The sequence below is a fragment of the Tenrec ecaudatus genome, chromosome 13 (assembly GCF_050624435.1).
Source record: "Tenrec ecaudatus isolate mTenEca1 chromosome 13, mTenEca1.hap1, whole genome shotgun sequence".
Taxonomy (NCBI): domain Eukaryota; kingdom Metazoa; phylum Chordata; class Mammalia; order Afrosoricida; family Tenrecidae; genus Tenrec; species Tenrec ecaudatus.
Window position 1 is genome coordinate 106,276,261 of NC_134542.1, and position 19,367 is coordinate 106,295,627.

A 19,367-nucleotide genomic window follows, 5' to 3' on the forward strand; every position below is an offset into this window, starting at 1 on the left:
GGAATGGTCCATTGGCTGTGTCACTTTGGCTAGACTGTGGCATCTGGTTGCTTGGCCGAACACAAGTCTACATACTGTCATGAATTAGTTTCATGTAATTAAAGCATTTGGCTTTAAGTGACACAAACTACTCTCCATGTGATGGTGAGATTTTATGTCCACTTGGACCTGTGAAGAAGTGTAGGGTGTAAGAGTGTAGGGGTGATACTGTCAATATCAATCAGGTTACAGCCTGGGGATACCTACTTAGGGGTGTGGCCTTTTCTGTGAAATAGAGATGGGAAGATTTTCCCCCTCCATGCCTCTTTGCCTTCCTGCCTGCTGGAACTCTGTGTCTATCTCCAGGGGCGGTCCCAGGTGGGCCTCTCACCCTGGGGCCAACCTCTGAGCTGTCAGCACCCTGCCATGTCACCACTGGCCCTGCACCCACAGGAATGTGATCTCCCACTTCATCTTTCTGGGTCATCAGCCTTTAGCTACGTGAGTCTGACGAGGGCTCCAGCTAGCATCCAGCCAATGGACTTGAGTTGGACTGGCATGCCTTCTTGATATCAAATTACCTCCTGCTCTAAAGGCCTTTTTGTTTATATATGAATGTCACTGCTTTGTTTCTCTAGACAGTCCAACACAACAGACTTCATCATGTGCTTTTTAATTTCCTACTTTTAGAAAGCACAAAGGATTGGCCACGATGGTGTTAGCACTTAGCAGCCTCATGTGATTTCACCTCAAAGGCCATGGTCCCATATTTTCTAAGAATCATGGAATAGAGTAATTACCTAAGTTCCCTATCTTTCAATACTATCTGTCAAATAATAGTTCCTGATCATCTAACCGTCTCATTATCATCATCACGCCATATGAACTCCTCATTCCCAGTCCAAAAAAAATATAGCCTAAAGAACCCAAAGGGAATGCCCTAAACTGACCAACACAACACAGCATCTCTCAGAGATTGCTTCAAGTGACATTTTTCCTCTTGTATAATATCCTCCGATTGTGTAGAGGATGTCTTTGATGAGGCTGGGGCTAGCAATTTCAGGAGCTCCACACAGCTACCTGCTCCTGCATCTGGTGGCTCTTCCCTCTCTGAAATATCCTGAACAGAAAATGGGAAATGCTAAACCCAGGCACCGTCGGAAAGAATCACTGGATTAGACTAGTAACCGATAGCCAGGCACTTGCCCATTCTACAAGGAGATTATTGGAGCAAATTGAACAAGAACACTACCACTGCAGTGACTGGGAAAAACAATGAGTCTTGTTTAACTGCCTGGTCAAACATCTATTCGAAAGACGCTGATCCTGGTTTCATTCCTTCTGTCTGCTGGCCAGCGTTTCCTGAGCACCCTGGTAGAGGGCTCCCTCCCTACCTGAAGTATCCTCCTCCTCTTCGGAGTCTTCATCGGAGTCCTCCTCACCCTCCTCTGATTCCTCACTGTCTTTCTCCATCTTGCCAGTCTCCATGATTTTAGAGTTGTCCTCTGGTGTCTCCTCTTCAGACTCCTCCTCCCTCTTCGCCTCTGGCTTCTCCAGGCTGGAGGCCACGTTCAGCAGGGCCAGATCAGGAAGGCTGCCTTCAGGATGGGCCAGTCTGTGGGCAGAGAGCAGCTGAGTCAGAAGAGGAAAGGGGGTCAGGGTTGCCAAGCGAGGGGAATGTCAAACGAGGGTACAAACTGAAAATCAGTGTGGACACAACGGCCGTTCAATGTGGAGTGTGAGCATCTTGGTTTTTAAGAGCTTTCTAGAGCCAGACTGTACACCCAGGTTTTGTTAGCTTCTCTAATTTGGGTTCTAGTGATTAACCAGTAATGAAGCTATCGACACCTAAACTTGACATTTTCCCCGGAGGAGAAAATGGTCAGAGTTTAGGCTGCAGAAGCATGAAATGGCATCACGTAGTACAAGCATTTCATGACTTCACAGGGGGACTTACTCATTTTGGTGAATTGGTAATTTTTTCTTGATGCTGCTCAAAGTAATTGAAATAGAAAGAAAAGAAAGAGATGAGAACAGAAGAATTATAAGGAATGTCAGCGATAACATATCATGCTACATAACATCCAAGTTTGCATTCCTGTATGCTGTTTGCAGTCATGGCCTAGTGTCAGGGGCGTTCCGGGAAGGCACTGCGATAGTGCTTTGCTGTGGACCCTATGCTTGGCAACTGACTTGAGAGCTGATAGGATTGCAGGGTGTTAAGGGGAACCACATTGAGACTTCTGAGGCAAAACACAGCATGCTTTCTGAGCAATGCAACAAACCATCGTAAGAATCGATCCATTCATATTTTTAAAACGTTGCGTTGATTCTGAAAGAATGTGTGCCCTAAGCCAACCTTTGCTAGAACTCATCCCACTGGAACATTTAAAGGTTTAAGCAGCTGAGGCTAAATGCCTTCAACAGTACGTTGTCTGTAGACTGTCCCCTTTCTGGTGTTGATTGGAATACATTCTTTGCTAGTTGTTGTGGGAGACCCTGGGCCACATAGCAATACAGGAGGGGGAGTTTCCCATTATTACAGTTACCATAGTTTATGACAAACAAAAACACACTCACTGCCATTGAGTCCACGTTGGCTCAGCGTGACTCTATACGACAGGGTAGAACTGCCCTTGTGACTTTCTAAGACTGTAACTCCATGGGAATCAAACTCCCGTCTTTCTCATGCAGAATGGCTGGTGGTTTTAAACTGCTGATCTTGTGGTTAGCACCCCAATGCATTACCACTATGCCACAAGGGCTTCAAAAAGTTTGTGGACAATGGAATAAAAAGGTCATGGACTTTTTTTAAATGAAGTTTTCAAAGCCCCCTTTCATGTATCAAAAAGTGAGTAATTACAAGTATAACCTTCTCTTGGATTAAAAAAATGTTTTAAATAGATTCAAATGAATGTGTTAAATAACATCTGTGGAAAATAAAGTGCATACCAGGAGGCAATCTACTGGAAATATTATTAATCCATACAGTTTGAAATCAAAGTATGCATTTCAGCTTACTGGAGACAGGAAGATGATTAATAATATTATTTCATATATTTGTATAATTATCAGCTCAGAGTAAATTATCTACCCTTTCTCAAATTCAATTTACTTCTTCTGAAATGGGATAGTTTGAGTAGATAAAAATCCAAGGTTATTTTGGAATTATTGATTTTGCTCTTTTAAATATACCTATAATTCTGAATAACTATTACCACATTTCCACATTGCTCTTAGTGCTGTCAGATAAACAGTTGACTGGTCAGCACTTCAAACCCACCAGGCACTTTGTGGGGGAAATTGAGGCTCCCTGAACCCATAAAGATTTATAGCCTAAGAAACCCTCGAAAAGGTGGCTCTGAGTTTAAACCAACTTGATGGTAGTGTGTTTGTCTTAGGGGAGAGGTTTGAAAGACTCAAACTAAATGCTCTTCAACAGGATGTCAAACAGTTCATTTAAAGTATACTTGGATAAAGAAAAATAAAGGAAAATGCATTAATTCAAAAAAAATAAAGTATACTTGGAACACATTATTAATTTAAGGAAGAAAGCCCCCCTCGGGGCGGGGCTGTTGAACATTAGGAGAAATGAGGTTGACATACGACGTTCTTGTCTTCTTCAGTGTGTCAATGGGCTCTCCTGGCTCTTGGAAAGCAAGCCATGTTGCAGTTGCAGCACCAGATCTGGTATGCAGCGCTGCACACCAAGTCTCAGGCCACATATTTGTGGTTCCCGTTTGGTCCAGGCTCCCATACAGAGTGCTCTTACATGTAAACCCAGTTACGTGCTACTCACTTGTCCACGTGAACTTCTTCCTGCCAGATGGCAGTATTCGACAAGGGAGAAAATACTTATAATTTATGACAAGCCACTCAACCGTTTTTAGTGTGTAACAAGATCTTAGAAAGAGTCCAGGTGGCACAGTGGATTGAAGCTGGCGCTGCCAAGTCATTTCAAGTGCAGTTTGAAGGTCTATACTAGGCTCTTGTGCTTCTTACTGGTGAGAAAGCAGCTTTCTAATAACCCCTACCCGTTCAGGGAGACACTCACAGAGACAAGGCTCTGCTGCAGCTGCTATTGTGGATACTGAGTAAAAGGTATCCCACTGCTGGGTGCGGGCGGGAAGAGTGAAGACGTATCATTGGAGGATGGGATCAAAGAACATTGGGGTAAATTTTTGAAAGTCAGCCTGAATAATAATAAGCCACAAGAAACCTGCGATAATCTCTAAGATACCAATGTCTAACCAGATGGGAGTGGAAATCTCTCCATCTCTTTTACCACTGACCTCACCTTATGTGGGATTAGGACTGTCTCATCTCATCAGCTGCCAATAACAAAGAAGCAAGGAAGATAGATACACGCTAGTAATGATGGCATTTCCTAGTCAACAAGTTGATTAACTATTTGAGATATTTCTTTGTTATGTATTCATGAAAGTCTACATGTATAAACTTCATATAGACCAGATTTATATTAATTGCATGTGGGAGCTCATGCTTTTACAGACACCAATGTGATTCTTACTTTTTTCATTCCCATTTTTATGATAGCATGTTTTTTCAGGAAATAGAGTAATGTTAACAGACTTTTAAATCATCAAGCTGTGGGTTCAAACCCTATAGAGAAAACCTAGTAGCTGTGGACATGGGGAAACTGTTTAAGCTGCCTTTGGATTCTTCACTTGCACATACATAAAATGAGATGATAGCATGTCCATTTCATAGGATACTGTGAACAGAGAAGATTCCTGTTAATGCTTAGCACAGTGCCTTGTCCAAAGGGATATAAAAGCAAGGAACCGTGGTCTAAAGATAGATTTTTGATGTCTAGGTTTTAAAAATACTAATTGATGATCATCTGTACTATAAATGCATGCTAATGAGAAGACATAGTCAGAAACGTGCCTTTGCCAGGAACCACAAAGCCGGACAATAAGAAAGGTAAACTAAATTTAGGTTGTAATTCTGTCAACACATTGCTTAATAGAACTCGTGCATTCAAATCAGTGTCCTGCTGGCACAGTTCAATGTTCAGCTGCCAACCAAAAAGTGCAAACGTACCACCTGAGTCACAAGAAGCTGTGGAGCCTGCTTCTGTAAAGGTTCTAACTCTACAAACCCTATGGGGACAGTTCTACGCTGTCCTGTTGGCTGGCTTCACCTTGCTGGGTCAGCATCGATTGGATGGCAACAGGTTCGTGGTTTGGGTTTTCTGTTGGTATATTAAAATAGATATGTAGAAAGAAAGAAGCAAATGTTCTTTCGTTGAGAATCTGTCTGCTGGTAGCACGGCCACTGCTGCGTGTGTGACTTCACAGACTGTATGGGAAGGGTTGCCGAGGGGGATCCATATAGTGGGGTCCTCACAATGTAATTTCACAGGCAGAAGAATGGCCATCTTGGTACGTCAAACAGCTCTATCCGTTCTCTGGGAAAGCTTACATAACTTTCTTTGGTTTCTAGGATAATTTACCACGTCTCCTCCTCTCCCTCAGCACATAAGACATAGGAATCTTGTGCAGTGTTCACATGGAGCAGTTGAAACTTCAATGGCCTGGGTTAGGCACATTCCAGTTCTTAAAGGGCCGTCATCTGTGCTTCTAACACTTTCAACACTTGTTTGGTCAGTGGAGCTCCGCATATGAGTCCTTGACTGCTGCTTCCATTAATGTTGACTGTGGAGCCAAGCAAAATGAAATCCTTGGCAATTTCACCAGCTTCTCCACTTATCATGATGATGTAACTTGGTTTAATTGTGAGGATTTTTGTTGTCTTTGTGTTCAGTTGGAATCCACACCTAAGGCCGTAAGTGGTCTTTGACCTTCGTCAGTGTTTGAAAGCAAAATATTTGCTTTCGGCAAGAAATGTGTGTCATCTGCACATCTCACGTTGTTAATGAGTCTTCCCCCAATCCCGGTGCCATATTTCTTCTTCATCTAGTCCAGCCCCTTGAATTGTTTGCTCAACACAGAGAAATATGATACTTTCTGCTCCTGAAAAAAGTGACAGTCTCAGAAAACCTGTTCTACTCTGTCCTACAGGGTCACTATTAATTGGAATCAACTCATGAACTCGACAGTGGGATGCAGATTAAACAATTAGGATGAAAAGATTCATCCTTTTTGATGAATGTTGTTCCTTACTTTATACAATACAGTTGGATCTGTTGGCTCATCCTTCTTTAGAATGGACACAAATATGAATCCGCACCAGTCAATTGGTTAGTTCTTCCAAATTCCTTGGCAGAGACTAGTGAGTGCTCCCAACACTGCAACAATTTGTTGAAAATCTCAACTGGAATTCTGGTAATTCATAGATCTTTATTTTTAGCCAATGCCTTCAATGCCATCGGTTCTTGATCATCTACTACTTCCTGAAATGGCTGCGCCTTGAGCAGTTCCTTTGGGCTCAGTGATTCCTTTGCTTTTCATTGACTGTCTTCAATGTTTTGCACATGTTGTTGCTGTTAGGAGCCATCAAGATAGTCTGACTCATAGTGACCCTACGGAGAACAGAACAAGACATGGCCTGTCCTGCGTGAACCTATTGTTCTCATGTTTGAGCCCATTGATACAACCACGGTGCCAGTCCATCTTGCGGAAGGAATCCCTCTTTTTCACTACCTCTCTACTTCACGAAGCATAATGCCCAGCTTCAGGGACTGGATTCTCCTGACAATGTGTCCAAAGCAAGTGAGACAAGTCGCCATCCTTAATTCTAAGGACCATTCTGGCTGTACGTCTTCCAAGACAGACGCGGGTATACTCTTGGCAGTCCATGCCACTTTCAATATTCTCCACCAGCACCACAAATCAAATGCGTTGATTATTCTTTGATCTTCATTACTCAATGTCTAATTTTCACATTTGTGGTAGTTACATAATCTGGTGTCAATTGGGGACTGGAGATGATTCTGAGTGAAGGGGCGGAGTCTGGCATATCAATCAAGGTATAACCAATGAGGCCTCTGTGAAGGCATGGCCTTCTCCTGAGAATTCTGGGAACTCCTGCTTTTCCTCCTTGGAGGCGGGAGACACTCTCTCTCTTGATGCACTCCCTTGGAGACTCTCTACTGACAAGGCTGACTCCCTGCAAGACATCCCTGGCTGCTGGAGAAGTACGTGGAGACCCCTGCCAGCACTGAGATTTTTACAATGCCACTGGACCAACACAATATTCATATGAGGCAATGACATCACACACAAGCAAAATGTTGCTTCAGATCATCCAACAACAATTACAGTAGTACATTGATACGCCAGATTCAGAAGAGGATGTGGAACAAGTGATATCATTGCTTAACTTGAGCCAAGTGACGTTGGCTCAAAGCAGGGTTAACAGGAAGATGTTTATTTCTATTTCATTGACTATGCAAAGCCATTTGACTATGTCACAATAAAACTTAGATATTAAAAAAAAAGAGAAGAAAATATCATGGCTTGGGTCAGGTGCACTGTGGTCCTTGGTTTTTAACACTTTAAAAAAGCTCTTTTGCAGTAGATTGACCCAATGCAATGTGTCATTTCATCTCTCGAGCACTGGTTGTGAATGCAAGCAAGATGAAATCTTGGACAACCTCAAAAATTTTTTTCTATGTATCATGATGTTAATTATAGGTTCAGGTGTGAGGATTTCAGTTTTCTTCACACTGAGTTGCAATCCACATGAATGCTACAGTCCCTGATCATTACCAGCGAGTGCTTCAAGTCCTCCTCACTTTCAGCAGGCAAGGCTGTGCATCTGCAGATGATAGATTGTTAATAACCCTTCTTGCATCCTGATGCCACATTCTTCTTCACATAATCCAATTTTTCTGACTATTTGCTTAGCATACAGATCAATGAATAAGTATGGTGAGAGGATACAACCCTGTTACACACCTTTCCTGATTTTAAACCATAGAGTATTCCCTTGTTCTGTTTCATAACTGCCTTTTATTAAAAGATACAACTGCCTTCCGTTCCATCGACAAGTCCTGCTCGAGCACAGCAAAGTGTCCTAGAATTCCCTTCCTTTTCAAGGTTGTGCATAATTTGCATAATTTGTTATTATGCACACGATGGAATGTCTTTGCATAGTTAATGGAACACGAGTAAACAGATGTTTACGATTTTAACCATAGAATCCTTCAATATTTAAACTTGACCTTTAATTTATTTTCCCCTTTAATACCTTTACTTTGCCTCCTCAAGCCACCTTTTGAAATCTTCTATTTGGGTCTTTTACTTCATTTCTTCCATTCACTCTAGCTACTCTCCATTCGAGAAGGACAGAGAAGGACCTCGCAGAGAGGTAGGCACAGTGGCTGCAACAACAGGCGCAGGCAGAGGGACAATTGCAAGGATGGAATGGAGGCTGGCAGTGTTTCCTTGAGACTGCTGAGTCAGAGCCATCTGGATGACACCTCACAGCAATCTGCTCAAGAGTCAGTCTCTTCTGACATCCACTTTGGTCTTTCTTGTCTTACCAGTGACCCTTCCTTCATGCATGATGTCCCTGACATCTTTCCACACTTATCTGGCCTGCAGTCATTAGTATTCAGTGTGTCATATTTATTTTTTAAATGGCCTGTGCATTTCGTACCATGTTGTCCTTTGGCTCTTGTGGACTTATTTTAATTTTCTTCAGTTTGAACATCATACGAGAACTGATGGTCTCTTCGATAGTCCGCTCCTTGCCTTGTTCTCACTGATGATCCTGAGGTCTCCTGTCACCTTTTTCTACCGAGGTGGTTGATTTGACTCCTGTGAATTCTATCTTGGAAGGTGCACATGGGTAATTTTCATTTACATTATTTAAAAAAGGTATACTTAATGAATAAGACCCTTGTCTTGTAAAATTTTATCATTCAATCTCAAGCATAATTTTAAGTCATAATTTTTACTTAACCTAAATAATTTATGTTGCTAAAATTTTATGAAATTTACCCTCTGTCCAAAATATACTGGCCTACCTCTCACGTCATAAAGTATGTCTACATTGTCACCAACTCAGAGAACATATAAAGTTAATTTGTAGGTGTGCCCATGCTCATAGCATAGAACTAACATTTCAAAAGCACGCTCTTTTCTTTATGAACTGACACTGCGCATAATGAAACAAATTATGGGAGAAGAAAGTGCATTCAATTTAGAAAAGCATTCAACCCTCGTAGGTCCTATTGAGTTCGCTCATAATGTGATTGTGTGACACTAAGGTGATTCCATCTCATCGAAGCCAAATAAGACATTATAGAACCGCCCTGGGAGTTTCCTAGACGGCAGCTTTCATGGAAGGAGAATGCAGCATCTTTCCTAGTGGAGCCAATGGCGGTTGGAATCACCAATCTTTCAGTTAGGAGGTGACTACTTTAAGAAGCCACCAGTAGGGCTCTTGGTCACATTCTACACACAGCGTTTCAGAAGTACATTGTAAAGTTGGAAATGCTTTGCTAGGTAATATTGACCCTGGACTATAGAGATGGTCTTTCTTAATGTGCCAACACTGAGGGAAATAAGAGTGATGCTTCATTGGAAAGAAAACAGTGCTAATGCCAGGATACTTCACTTTTTTAATTGGGGGACCATTACACACCCTCATATCCTAAAACATACTGAATAGGAGTGAATCATGGGCCATCCATTGGAGTAATTGATTCATAGGCTTGCTCTGATGAGAAAGTTCAGGACTAAGGGGCAGAAATTTAGACCTGGAGCTGCACAGGGAGCTTCTGCCCTCGCAGGTCCCTGCTGTCTCCTCATCAGTACTTTTGAGAAGCAAGGGGGCAGAGAGCACAGGCCGAACTAGAATCAGAAATTGAGAAAGGACAGGTTTAAAACACAAGCACACGATTGTGAGCAAGGAAAGGTTAGTATATTTTGGAGGGATGCAATGTAAATATTACTCAGCATTTCTAGCTAGAGTCTGTATCTTACTTCTCTAGATATCAGCTAAAGACCTGATAGCTTGAGTTTTCTCTCTACCACTGTCAACAAAAGCAGCATCAGACAAAAGTTCTCAAAGCAATCGGGCATCCTGAGTCTATCTCCTTTCAGAATATGACTCGTTGATGCAGCGCATGTCCTGTTTCCTTCTGTAAATCCAGATTTTCTGAAGAGATTCCTGGTTGTCAGCTAGTGAATTGGAAATCCAATAGACCTTTCGAAGGTTTGTTCTGATAATTTGATTCATTTCAAAAATGCTTCTATCAACTAAATTACTAGCTTTCTTAGTTATGGGATGAACATTTTAATTGTACCCACAAGTGGTAGTATTTCTTAGTAAATTATATTCCAAAGTATCTCTCTCTCTTTCTCTCTGTATTCTAAGGGCACTTTAAGGACTATGTGACATACAATATGAACCAGATAGCTATTTTATTCTGTGTGATTATTTCTGCACATTTCGTTTTCCCAGCTAGATGATGAGCTCTGAGGGAAGGACAATGTCTCAAACTTAACCTTTAGATCTGTTGTTGTGCAAAAACCAATGGTGGCATCTGCCAATACAAAATATTATGTTGCAAGCAGACATATTATTTGAAGAAATCGGTGCTTCATTTTTGTTTAACCATACATTCTTGTGCTGAGGTTAACCTCTTTCAGCAGCTAACTCTTGGGCATCACCTAATGGGAAGACCTCATGGTATGCTGTGTGGAGACATCTAGTGGTTTCTACAAGGTCCTGAGGAGCTGCTGCCTCAGTCAGGGTGGGTGTAAGCAGGTAACTGTGGACTAGAGGCAGTGCCATGGGAGCAGCAGTGACACAGGGTGCTGGGGTGTCGGGGGACTTTCAGCAGGTGACACGGTATTCATAAGAAGAATTGTGGAGGAAATGGTTCTGAAACGGAGTTCTATAGTATATATATTCTAGAAGGTGATGAACTGTCTGTAAGCTTTCAGATTCATTCTGCCAATGGAAAATAAATGGTGGGCCATAAGTTTGCACCATGACCAAAGGTTGAGCACCAGCTGAAGACCCTGCACACCTCCGACCCAATGGAGAGCACTCCTTAGCTTGATCACCCATGGTAGAGCACGATACACACCTGGGAGTGGGTGCAAGGTCTTGCCTACTGCCAGAAGCAGCTTTTTGTTTATAAAGCAGGAAAGAGGGAAAGTAGTAACAAGACACAGTGTTTAGCCAAAAGTAAAGGGAGAAGATTGAAATACCCACCTATTTATTATGAGATACACACGGCCATTGACTTTGGCATGGCTATGAGGAGAGATGGAGCAAAGAGGACATGAGATGGCAGGGAAGCACAGGTGGAGAAAAAGGAGACAGTTAGATACAAATGAGCAGCTGGACTCCTATCAGGTCTATCTCATAGGGTGTATTGTCATCAACACATGATCTACGAACTAGGATGCAGCTACAAGGTTCAGGGTTGTTACTGTCATCAGTCAATTCCAGTTCATCGTAATCTTACATATAAGAGAATGAAACACTGACCAATCCTACGTTTTTGCGATGTTTGAGTCATTGTTGTAGGAAAAACAAAAACCTGGAAGATGCCAGGCCCTCTATTTATTTCAAGTCAGATACTTTTAAAAACTGTATAATGCTAAAATTTTCAGAGTAAATTTTATCATATCAAATAAAATATCATCTAAAAAGTTGATCCTTGCTCCTTACCAGAAGAAACAAGAAAATGGTATGAAGTCACCCTAATCCACACATTTTTAAGGTTTTCTAACATGGGATAGAATAGAAAAATAGTTGTTTCATTTCTGTATTAATAACACTTTCTAAAACAAATCAGTGACAAATTAAAGTGATTAAAATTAATGAATAAAAATAAAATTAATGAATATCCAAATCATTGGAATAAATCAATATTGCTATTATATATTCAATTATAGTTAGCTTTAATATTGTACATTGTGAAAGGTATCATGTATATAAAAGAAACATTGTACATTATAAAAGATACAATTAACTGCAATATTGTACATTATAAAGATATTACTGAGAATGTCAATTGAATGCTAACTTTGGAAACTGTTATTCTAAACAAAATAAATTCTGCTTCAGACACTAGTGACAATTGCTTACTCTACACACACACACACAGACACACACATGATAAAACAAGGAGAGGATAGCTGGATATTTATAGATAGTAATAGTGTTGAGATCAATTTAATGGGTATAATAAATTGTTATATGCCATAATTTGTAAAGTAGCCACTAATGAGGTGGGGGAAGAGAAAACAAACACAGTAGTAAAACCAAGTTCTGACAATATTTCTTTATAATTCTGACTTCACTTTAGTCATTTTTTTGGACTCCAGAAACAAAAAATACCAGGAGATGAAAATTATTCATAAGAAAAACAGCACACTGGGTGTGTCCGTCAAGATTTGTGTCAACTTGCTTGGGCCAGCATTCTCAGCCGATTAACAGTTAAGACACAGTAACTCTCCATATGACAGCCCTGAAAGCTGTGACTTGCTCTCAATGTACTAGGTACTGGGGAGAAGCCAGCTTGCTTACTAGATCCTGCCTTTGCCTCACTGAACTCTGGTTCTCGAGACTTGCGCCAATGTTCTGCGGAATAGCCTGCCAATTCTGGAGGTTGATATGTTGATAATCAATATAACAGAACACTCATCCTGTGAATGAACATTCTTTCAATGTTCTCAAATATGTAAACAGCCTTCCTGGAGAGGAAATATATATGCCAAGCTATATGAAACATTTAGGTCTGCACGGTTACTATTTACATGATTATTTTGATCACTTTACATTGACAAGTGATAAGTCACTACAGATTGTTTCAGAAAGCATCACCAAATATTCTATATTTTTCTTTTTTCACTGATGGGTTCATAATCAAGGAAAGTGAAGGTTGAAACTCAAATCACAGCATTGGTTTCCTGCAAGGTGGGTAATCAAGGAGGTCCTGGCTCACCTGTAGATGCTGTTGTCTTGTTTGCTGGGAATTGCCTTGAGGTCTGTGAGTTCAAGGAACCTGTCATGGAAGTAGTGGAGGTGTAAAATGCACACCAGCAGGAAGGAGGTAGGGATGAATATCTGGGTGAAGAGTTCAGCCATGGTGAATTGTTTTAAGCCAAGATCCTCAAGCCTACAAAACAAAAGAGCCTTTCCCATCAGCAAAGATATTCCTCACCTCCCTCTCCACAGTAAGTGATACAACCGTCTACTTGTGGAAACTTCAGACATCAGGAAGCAATCGTTGGCTCGTTCTTTCTCATCACACACAGCTCACCCACATGTCCTCCAGACTCCTACCCATCTTTCGAATGGGACCACACCGGGTGAGAACACCCCCATCTCTCACTGATTGCTAGCTTACTGGACATGCTGTTTCTACTGGTAATTTCTCAGCTAAGGGATCTTTAAAGATCCACCAAATCTCACCAAGAATGAAACGGAAACCACTACTTCTTGCAGTACCAAGCACCTTCAGTGTACGGGGTCTTCCACAGATCTGGCAGAACTTGTCCTCCTCCATCTTGGTTCCAGGTAGCTTGTATCAAAGAATCTTTGAACTTAAACTCTTTTGTTGTGTAGAATGTTCCTCTTTTTCCCAATTCTCAATTCATACACTTAAGAGAAACTCCTTATTCACCTGTGTTCTTCCTCAGCAAAAACCCTCCTGACCAGCTACATTTAATTTTAGCCCACTCTAATTTCTCTATTCTTCACCACCTCAGACTGATGTTGGTCTCTTTCACAGACCTGTGTATGTGTAATTAATTTATTTGCACCGGGAGTGGTGTTTTGCTCTTTATGATGTTAGCCCACAGAGTTACACCTTGCCTGTTCAGGAGTGTTTTCAGCACCGAACAGTGTCTGCGAACAGTGTCTGCATGTGGAATCATGCAATATGTTCCCAACAAACTATAAAGAAGTGCTTGTCTAGTTACATTATAATCCCATCCTTTGAACTTTTCCCTTAGTCTCTTGAGATTTAGCTCTATCACCAATCCAGGTTGTAGTTCTAAAGGTGGTACTTTATATCATACTTTTCTGTTTGTTTTTTTAATTATTTTATTGGGGGCTCATACAACTCTTATCACAATCCATCCATCCATCCATCCATCCATCCATCCATCCATCCATCCATCCATCCATCCATGCTGTGTCAAGCTCACTTGTACATTTGTTGCTTTCATCATTCTCAAAACCTATGCTTTCTACTTGAGCCCTTAGTATCAGCTCCGCATTTTTCACTATCACATTTTATCAACAATCAAAATGTCTTACTTGTCTTTTGTCAACCCAGTCATATTTTGCCACAGGCCTGGGAAGTATTCAAACTGATATGTGTAGATAAAGATAAGCACCAGCATAGTGTAAATGACCACTGACATCCAGAAGTACTTTAGGATTTTCCTCCACCATTCGTAGTGCACCTGGGAGTCGAATGTTGAAAATCAAACACAAAACGAAAGCAGGTTATCAGGGAAAAAAATATAGTTCACTCAGTCAATGAAGACGATCATATTTACTGATGTTTAATTTTCAAATTTGCTTTTTTAAAAACTCTGTTCCTAATTGGGTTGAACAGACCTGAGTTAGAATCCTACTCCTATCCCTTACTGCTGACTGTATCGTGGACAAGTTGCTGGATCCACTGAATTTCGGTTTTCTCTTTCATAAATGTATACTTTACAGAGTTGCTTTAAGGATAAGGAATATTTGTTAATCTCTCAGCATGATACCTGGCATATCGAAGCCATCAAGGAGTGGTAGCTGATGCCACCGTTAGTATTGCTGAGCGACGAGGCTAGACCTGTTTTGAGATTTATGAATAAAAATGTGGAACTGTTGTGGAAAGGAAATATTTCTCTGTACCATAAGCTTGTGGATATTAATTAGAGAACATCCACCCTGAATTTTTAAAAGAACTCAATACTTTATCTCTTAGTAAATACTGGCAGATATTTTTGTCCCCATGTGAAAGATATGCTCATGAATTATAACGGAGTTAATTGTTTTATAGGCCACATCTAATAATATGATTTTGGCATGAGGCTTTCCACTCCCATCAAGATGTCCAGTCTTCCAAGCCCACCTGGCAGTTCTACTCTGTCTTGCAGGGCTGCTATGAGCTGGAACGGAATCGATGTGAGGGAGTGGTTTTGTTCTATATCAGTTAAAATTGAGTTTGTAGGGAAGCTAATTTATTTTAATATAATCTTTAAATTGAAAAATTAACTGCATAGTAAATAGCTAATGGTTATATAAACGTGTGTGCATAGATAATGCCCTGATGTGAAAACCTCAAATTAAAGTGAATTGGGAGATGACAGATCATCCAGCCACTGCACTTGCATATCTATTTTAAAATATCATCATATAGGTTTCAGTGATCAAGAATTTAAAAAATATTTTTTCTGACATTTCTAAGAAACTAAAGTTTAAATTATGAATAAGCTGAAGAGAGTCACTTTGCACTTTAGGCATTTTAGGATATCATGTTTAACTTTCATAAGACTATTCATTTAAAATCTCTTTAAATGAAAATTAGGTCGAGGCGAGAATTAGAACAGTTGTGGCAGCGGTTTGACCTACCTGATACAAGGCCACACAGAACAGGAACAGCACCATGTAGATGATTTTGTACATTACAATTTTACCCTCGAAGCTGACAAAGAAGAACATCCCTCCACATACATAAATCCAGTACTTAATGAACATGGCCTCCACCAAACTTCCCAGCACTTTCATGATGTCTTGGTCATCCTCTTCTTCCACTTCATCCTCTTCTCTCTTTGCCTCTAGCTCCTCTTCCTTGGCTCCTTCTTCTTCCTCTTCCTTTTCTTTGGGCTCCTCTTCGCCTTCTGTATCCGGTAGCTCGTCATCTTCAAAATATAAAACTGTGCTGTTAATCTTGGCTAGATACTGAACCCACACTACCCTTTGACCTAATAGGATACATGTGAGACCCAGACTTATATATGTTATGAATTAATGCATGATTTGAATGATTTGTACACTGTGTTACTAAATAAGGCAACATTCAAACTAATTCACGGTCAGCTTTCATAAAAACAAAAACTGAAACTCCAATAAAATTCATTTTGACTCCTGGAAACCCTGCAGCACAGAGTAGCATTGCCTCTTTGAGTTTCCAAGGCTATAAATTTTTACAGGAGCAGAAAGCTGTGTTTCCCTCCCACAGAGCGGCCACTGGTTTTGAACTGCTGACCTTGGGGATTGCAGGCAATGCATAATCCATTATGCCACCAAGATTCCTCAAGTTTCATATACTTCCAAAATAACACTTTAAAAGAAAATAAACTGGTAATATTTTATACTAATCTCCTTATATTACCTTAATTTGTTTCACTATCCAAAGATAATTAACTGTAAATATGCAGGATTTAAAAAGTAAACCGAAATTATCAAAACTATCAAATCAATTTTAAATTCTAATTGTTTTGTGGCTATAAAAAATAAAATAGTATTTTATTAAATATGGTTAATGCTAACAATCTTATCCAAATTTTAAATAACCAAAAGTATATGAGTTAGAGCCAAATAGAATTTAATTGATATTATATTTAATTATATACTTTAATTTCATATAGTTTAACACATTTAGAGGATAGTTATAATTTTACTAGGTCAAAACAATAACCCCCCCCCAAAGTTAACAACAACAGCAACTATTTTTTCCATTGGATGAAAATCTTATTCAGCCCTATAAGCATGTGTTTGAATGATGTTAAAATTTAGGAGTATCTTTACCTTAGTAGGCTGTCTAAAAATTGAATAACTTATCCAAACAACTAGTAGGTTCATAGCCTGAGGGCAGGTATAATAGTGACATGAGTCAGGGTAACCATTCTACAATTCAACCAAATCATTAGTTAAGGAATTCTGTTATTAGATATACCCTTAAGCATATATACAAGATATAAATCTTACAGACTTTCATAACTAAAAATCAATCCATTACTTATGCCTAAATGAGAAATTATATATTTTTAAAACAACACATGTGTTTGTAGTCCTTGCTGATTTTCTTACTGCCACCGAGTTAAAGAGTTAACAGGCTATTTTATTTTTGTGAATATTTTATAAGCAAAATTTCACAGAAATGTATATTTCCCTTTTCAAGTATCATGTTACTACATTGGTAGTCTATAATACAGTACATTTCTATTGAATTATATGTTCAAGCAGGTAAGGAACTCGGATGAGTTCATCTTACCTATACAAAAGGCCTACACCTGCAGAGGGGTTGGGAAGATAGTGAGGTTTATTGTCCCAACTAGACCAATAGGAACATGTGGCACAGCTTAATCAGATCAAAGCTTGATTGGAGCCTCTTCTGGGGGTCTCTATGAGTTAGCATTGACTTAATGATACTGCATTTGGTTTGGTATATCTGCAACAATTCACGTTGTGTTCTTTCTGAAAGCAAGACCATTCACATCCCTGGTCAATGGTCCAAGGGAATCCAATGGAGGGTTAATCTGAATGAAAACATTGCAAATGGATTTTGGGCTTTCATTGTTATCCAGAGCCTTCTGTGAATCAAGTGCTCAAATTCAAACTCTAATAAAATTCTTTCCTCTGATCCTGGATTTTATTATGTATAGTCCTTGAAGCAGACAGGCTAGTGCGCTTCTTCTCTGTGAACCTAGTTCACGCCTCACTTAGGTGGCTATGTGTTTTAAGACAAACCTGTAAGGCCGTGGGTGCTGATAACTGAGTACTATCTGATTTATTCACGTGACAAGTTATTCTTAGAAGATAAATTGAGTTGAAAATATTTGAGGATTTAAACTTAAAAGCCCCTTGACTTATTAAAAGCATGGTTTTGGGAAACACCTTTAATTTCCGTAAGCTTCAGTTTCTTTTTCCGTTAAATGGGAATCACTTTGGAGAGGATCCAGTAAAACAATATTTTTGTACTACCTCCATCAACTCACTAGTGTTCTAAATTTTACCTGTGCTACTATTATTCCGTGTTGGGATGGAGAAATACTCAGCTCCCATTTGGTCTGAACCCAAGAATCTTTATGATGTGCTTTGGGGTTCGAGAACATCTCAGTCACACATTATTGATACATTAATTTACCTTTTTCTTCATTTTCCTCACTTCCAATTTTGATTTCAGATAAAAGCGCCTCCTTCTGTTGAAGAGCCTTTTGTTCTGTGAGGTGCTGCCTCAGAAGTAGCCAAAAAGTAATAGTGAAGAGAATCTGAAAACAGAGTCAGCAAAACAGGTATTAAACAATCTTGCGCATGTAAACAGAGGCACCAAAAATAGGGTCTCCCACACCTCCGCATCAGAGCTGGCACAATAAGTAAACTTTAGTAAGGGGGCATAAGTCATTTCTCGATTTCAACTGAGAGACTAGCGCTGACAATCCTGTTGTTACCCTTGGCAACAGCATGGGAGCATGACCACCAACCAGCCTAACAGTAGCATGTGTGCGTCCTGGTGGATGGGGCATGCCCAGCCCTGTCTCAGTCCCCGAGGAAGATGCATTTGGAGATCCAATTAGTCCTTCAACATTCTACTAAAGTTATTTGTCCTTGATTGATTTTTCTTTCCTAAATACGACATCATCAAAATTTCAATGTATAATTTCCTTGATTGTGTCCTCGCCCAGGCGAATCCCATGGGACTGAAGAAGAGACTGAAGTTAACAGAAGTTAAACGTGTTTCCCAATCCACACTTTTAATTAGCAAAGAGAGTGACTCAAATCATGCCTTTGGTTCTAAAATATTACTTAATTTGACCATTCCACCTAAGGAATAAAAATCAATTCCTCAAAATAAAATCCACTGTCATTAAGAGATTCATATATTCATTGCTACCCTATAAGACAGAGTGGAAATGCTTCATACAAGTTACCAAGTTTAACACTTTCTGGAAGCAGACTGTCACACAGTTCTCCCTCAGAATAGCTGGTGAGTTTAAACCTCTGTAGCAGCTGAGAACTTTAAGCACTATGTCACCTGCACTCGCTTCCCCCAAAATAGCATCCCTTATTATTCCTATCAATCTTCAAAAGTGGAAGGAAACACAGTTACAAATAGTGCACTTTTATATGAACATTTCCTGGAGTTCTAGGAAGAAAATGATGGGAACTTTGTTCTTGAAGGATTGCAGTACCTGACACGAAGTTCTTGGTTTCCTCTTTGGTGAGATATAATTTTATTGAGATATAATTCACTCATCTGAAGCATGCATGCAACTTATCAGCTCATCCATAGTTATGCAGCCATTACCAAACACTACAGTCAGTTGTAACATATTTTCATCATCCCCCAAAGAATATCTGTATCATCACTTTTTATTACTGACGACTCTCTCATAGGGCTATAGCATAGTTTACCTATCCTTTCATCAACTGCTAGACATGTAGGTGGATTCTACTTTGCGCTATTTTAAATGAGGTTGCTATGA

General features: G+C 40.0%; 1 protein-coding gene across 1 annotated transcript in view; it reads right to left on the bottom strand.

The window, feature by feature from the left end:
• PIEZO2 (piezo type mechanosensitive ion channel component 2) overlaps positions 1 to 19,367 on the bottom strand; it is a 535,104-nt gene that overhangs the window by 118,250 nt on the left and 397,487 nt on the right. Inside the window, exons 14-18 of the mRNA XM_075529992.1 lie at positions 18,029 to 18,152; positions 15,511 to 15,800; positions 14,200 to 14,348; positions 12,881 to 13,054; positions 1,374 to 1,594 (exon numbers count right to left, since the gene is read on the bottom strand). Of these exons, the coding sequence (XP_075386107.1) occupies positions 1,374 to 1,594; positions 12,881 to 13,054; positions 14,200 to 14,348; positions 15,511 to 15,800; positions 18,029 to 18,152 (958 nt within the window). The remainder of the gene's footprint in view (positions 1 to 1,373; positions 1,595 to 12,880; positions 13,055 to 14,199; positions 14,349 to 15,510; positions 15,801 to 18,028; positions 18,153 to 19,367) is intronic.